This window comes from Rhincodon typus, chromosome 37, assembly GCF_021869965.1.
Source record: "Rhincodon typus isolate 14 chromosome 37, sRhiTyp1.1, whole genome shotgun sequence".
Classification (NCBI taxonomy): domain Eukaryota; kingdom Metazoa; phylum Chordata; class Chondrichthyes; order Orectolobiformes; family Rhincodontidae; genus Rhincodon; species Rhincodon typus.
The window spans coordinates 17,117,437-17,122,280 of record NC_063368.1 but is presented as its reverse complement, the minus strand read 5'-3'; the positions used below and the strand labels follow the sequence as shown (position 1 = coordinate 17,122,280).

Genomic DNA, 4,844 nt, shown 5'->3' with positions numbered 1-4,844 from the left:
TGAGTCCAGGTTCCAGATCTGGCACTTGGAACATATTCTGTCCTGGTACAGTGGAGTAGGGCTCAATGAAAGATTCAGTTTCATTTGTAACCGTGATGTTATATGTGTATTCGGAGGCTCGTTTATCAGTGGGCTCCGTCCAGTTAATTGTCAGTCTATCTGTTGTCCTGTTGACCACAGAGAGATGAGAGACAGCAGTTGGATCTGTGAACAGAAAGGCAGAGAGAGGGTTAGTGTGAAAGGCTATTCATGCTGTGTGTTCACAGGCAGTGTGACAAGTGGTGTTTGGCTGTGATTTCACTGTCATCTTGTGATCAGGCATTGAAAGATCCACATACAATCATAGAATCCCCACAAGGTGGAAGCAGGCCATCCGGCCCTTCAAGTCTACACCGGCCCTCCAAAGAGCTTCCCATCCAGACCCATTCCCCCATCCTATTGCTGTAACTCTGCATCTAACCTACACATCCCTGGACACAATGGGCAATTTAGCATGGCCAATCTACCTAACCTGCACATCTTTGGACTGTGGGAGGAAACTGGAGCACCCAGCGGAAACCCACACAGACACAGGGAGAATGTGCAAACTCCACACAGACACAGGGAGAATGTGCAAACTCCACGCAGACAGTTACCTGAGGTTGGAACCAAACCCGGGTCCCTGGCTCCATGGAGCAGCAGTGCTAACCACTGAGCCACCAGGCCACCCTGATGTCTATTACAATCAGTGACAATAACATGATTCGGCCCCTCCCATCTCCATTTTGATTTTGACTCCCCCTTCTCTCCCCTACCTATTCCCACCTCATCTTTAATGGTCTGCATTGCTCTTAACAGGCTTTGCATGTAAATTGATCAATTGGAAAACGTGGATGATTTGCTGATGATGGTTAATAGATGAAAAAGAACATGTGATTTGGTGTTAGGAATTACACAGTTGCATGAAACAGTCTTTCAAGATATGAAAAATAGAGCAAAGGAGTAGGAAAAGGAAAAAAAATACTAACATGGTACAAGCTCTTGTGGTACAGTGGCAGTGTCCCTAACTCTGAATCAGGAAGCCTGGCTCAAGTCCCACCTGCCCCCTGAAGTGTGTAATAACATCTCAGAACAGGTTCATTTGGATAATATCTACCCTGGGGAATTTGAGGGCTCTTACAGTGCAGTGGAAGTGTCCCTACCTCTAAGCCAGGAGGTCTGGATCACATCTCAACTATTTTTTTTATTCATTAATGGGATGAGGACATCGCTGGCTAGGCAGCATTCATTGCCTAGCCCTAACTGCCCAGAGTCAATCACATTGTTGTGGATGTGGAGTCACATATAGGCCCAGACCAGGTAAGGATGGCAGTTTCCTTCCCTAAAGGACATTAGTGAACCAGATGGGTTTTTCCCCAACAATTGACAATGGATTCATGGTCATCATTAGATTGTTAATTCCAGATATTTTATTGAATTCAAATTCCACCATCTACCATGGCAGGATTTGAACCCAGGTCCCCAGAACATTGTCTGGGTCTCTGGATCAACAGTCCAGCAATAATACCACGAGACCATTGCCTGCTCCTGGACATATCCCTCCAAACCTTTCCTATTCATGTACTTATTAAAATGTCTTTTAAACTTTGAAAGAAATAAAAAGAATAAAAATCTTATATTAGTGAAACATAATAACTAATTTTTTTATTCATTCATGGGATGTGAGCATCTTTGGCCAGGCCAGCATTAATTGCCCATCCCTAACAGCCCAGAGGGCAGTTTGAGAGTCAACCACGTTGCTGTGGGTCCGGAGTCACATGTCGGGCAGACCAGGTAAGGATGGCAGTTTCCTTCCTTAAAGGACGTGAGACAACCAGAGGGTTTTTCTGATAGTCAGCAATGGATTCATTGTCTTCATGAGACTCTTAAGTCCAGATTTTTTTAAAACTGGAAATTAATTCAAATTCCACCATCTGCTGTAGCGAGATTGAAACCCGGGTGCCCAGGATATTATCTGGGTGTTTCTGGATTAATAATCTAATGATAATACCACTAGGCCATCATCTCCCCTATTGCTATAATAAGTCTTTAAGTAAACCTACAATCCCAGGAGTTGCTGAAGATCAATTCCTTAACAATGGATTCCAGTACCTTTAGACTACACCCCTAGTATAGATTCCCTAACCAGCAAAAACAGTTTCTCTCCACCTACAATATTAGGTTCCCTTAATACCAGCAGCTTTAAAATTTCAATTAAATCACTAACCATTTCATTTTCCAGGAAATACAATCCCTAGGTTGTGTAATCTCTCCTTGCAATTTAAGCCTTTGAGCTGAGGTATCATTCTGCTCGACCCCAGACCAACATCTCCTTCAAATCTGCTGCACTTTGCTACATACAAGGTGCTGGTGAGACCACATGTGGAGTACTGTGAGCAGTTTTAGTCCCCTTAATTAAGGAAAGATATAACTTCCTTGGAAGCAGTTCAGAGAAGGTTCAGCAGGATGATCCTCGGTACGGAGGGATTGTTTTAAGAGCAAAGGCTAAACAGGCTGGGACTCTGCTCATTGGAGTTTAGAAGACTGAGGGGTGATCTCATTGAAGCGTATAGGATTCTTAAGGGGCTTGATAGGGTAATTGTTGACGTTTCCCCTTTTGGGAGAGTCTACAACCAGAGGGCATAATCTCAGAAAGAAGAGGTGCCAATTTAAGACTGAGATGAGGAAGAATTTCTTCTCTCAGTGGGTTGTGAGTCTTTGAAACACCTTGCCACAGAGAACTCTCTGTGGGGGCAGAGTCCTTGTATATATTTAAGGGGAGACAAATACATTCTTAATCAGTTGGGGAATCGAGGGTTACAGGGAAAGGGCAAGAAAGTGGACGTGAGGAATTTTAGGTCAACCATGATCCTATTGAATGGTGGGGCAGGCTCGGGGAACCAAACAGCCTACTCCTGTTCCTGCTCCTTATGGTTTTACAACAATCGCTACAATTCACAATTGATTAATTGACTGTAAGGTGTTTTTAAAAGCCTAAAGAATATGAAATGCTCAGACAGGTAACTTTCTGTCTTTCTTCACACAAAGAGCAGTAATGTGAGCTCTGTTCTGTCTCTCCTGTCCCTGTCACGCTCAGTCTCCATTCTTTTGCAAAGCCTGTTTGGATTTATGACTTGTCAATGTGCTTTTCTCTTGGGACTGTGTGCATTTCAGTTATCTTAGCATCTGCATCTCTGATGAGGTATATCTCCAGGCACAGCAGATTCAATTAGTGATTGCCCCTATTGTTAAAGGAAGGGTGTGATTGCATTAGCGAGGGTGTAGGGGAGCTTTACCAGGACTGGAGGGTCTGAGTTACAAGGAAAGGTTGGATAGATTGGGGTCATTTTCCTTAGAACTGTGATGATTGAGAGGGGACCTAATGGAAATGAAAAGATCATGAAGGGCTTAGATAGGGTGCACAGGATGCACTTCTTCCATTAGTAGAGGGGCATAGATTTAAGGTAAGAGACACAAGGCTAAGAGGAGAACAGAGTTTATTTTTCACTCAGAGGCTTGTGACAGTCTGGAACTCGTTGCCTGAAAGGGTGGTTTAATCAGAAACTAATATTTAAGCAGTATTTAGATATTCACTTGCATTGCCATAGGCTCCAGAGCTGTGGGCCAAGATCTTTGTTAACTAGCATGGACACGATGGGCCAAATGGCCTCTTTCTGCACTGTAAACATCTACAAGGTACTGGATTAGTCTAATTTTCACAAAACTCTCCACATTCTAACTCTGCACTGTGTAAATGCCAGCACGGACTGCAAAATGCACACACTCTAAACTCTCAGTGGAGTGACTGCCCCTTTAAGCGACAGAGGGTGACTTACCTGTGGTGGCCCTCACAGTCTCAGGGTCACTCTGTATGTTCTCAGGAGTGCATGCCTTCACAGTCAGGTTATATCTGATCCCAGGATTCAAAACTGTCACTTGGAACACATTCTTTTTTGTTGCAATGGAGGAGGAGTTACTGAAAGGTTCAATATCACTGGTAACTGTAATGTTATATGTGTAGTTCGAGGCTCTTATATCAGTGGGCGCTGTCCAGTTTATCGCCAGGGACTGCGTTGTCCTGTTCACCAGAGACAGATTGGTGACCGGAGAAGGATCTGTTAATAGAAAGACAATGTCATAGAGTCATACAGCTCAGAAACAGACCCTTCGGCCCAACCAGTCTGTGCTGAACATAATCCTAAACTAAACTAGTCCCACCTCCCTGCTCCTGGCCCATATCCCTGCAAACTTTTCCTGTTCATGTACTTATCCAAGTGGCTTTTAAACGTTGTAATTGTACCCACATCCACCACTTCCTCTGGAAATTCATTCCACACGCGAACCACCCTCTGTGTAAAAAACTTGCCCCTCATATCTTTTCTAAATCTCTCTTCTTTCACTTTAAAAATGAGCCCCCTGGTGAGTTAATACATATGACGGGGTCTGAAGACCCGAAACGTCAGCTTTCCTGCTCCTCTGATGCTGCCTGGCCTGGTCTGTTCATCCAGCTCCACACTGTGTTGTCTCTGACTCCAGCATCGGCAATTATTGCTATCTCCGAGGGGGTATCCAAACTGTGAACCCACCTAAAAGCCAGAGGGTGGTATCCTTTGCCTCCTGGACATGGCGTTCAGACATGCTGCTCAGTCATTGAAAAGGCCCTGGGCTTGAGAATTTCAGCAGCAAATTCAATCTGAAGTAAGTTCATGCCAGGGATATAAACATGATTAAAAATAGAACAGTATCACAAGGGGTCAAGGCAACCTCTCAGTACAGCAGTGAGGGAGTTCCGCACTGTCGGAGGGTCAGTGCTGAGGGAGTTCCGC

General features: G+C 44.4%; 1 protein-coding gene across 7 annotated transcripts in view; it reads right to left on the bottom strand.

The window, feature by feature from the left end:
• Positions 1-4,844, bottom strand: part of LOC109924826 (receptor-type tyrosine-protein phosphatase H-like) — an 86,520-nt gene that overhangs the window by 28,254 nt on the left and 53,422 nt on the right. For 6 of the 7 annotated variants that reach the window (XM_048617689.1, XM_048617690.1, XM_048617691.1 and 3 more), the window contains 2 exons: positions 3,855-4,133; positions 19-204 (listed from right to left, as the gene is read on the bottom strand). The exons of the other annotated variant lie outside the window; for it this stretch is intronic. In XM_048617689.1, the coding sequence (XP_048473646.1) occupies positions 19-204; positions 3,855-4,133 (465 nt within the window). The remainder of the gene's footprint in view (positions 1-18; positions 205-3,854; positions 4,134-4,844) is intronic. 7 annotated transcript variants of the gene reach the window in all.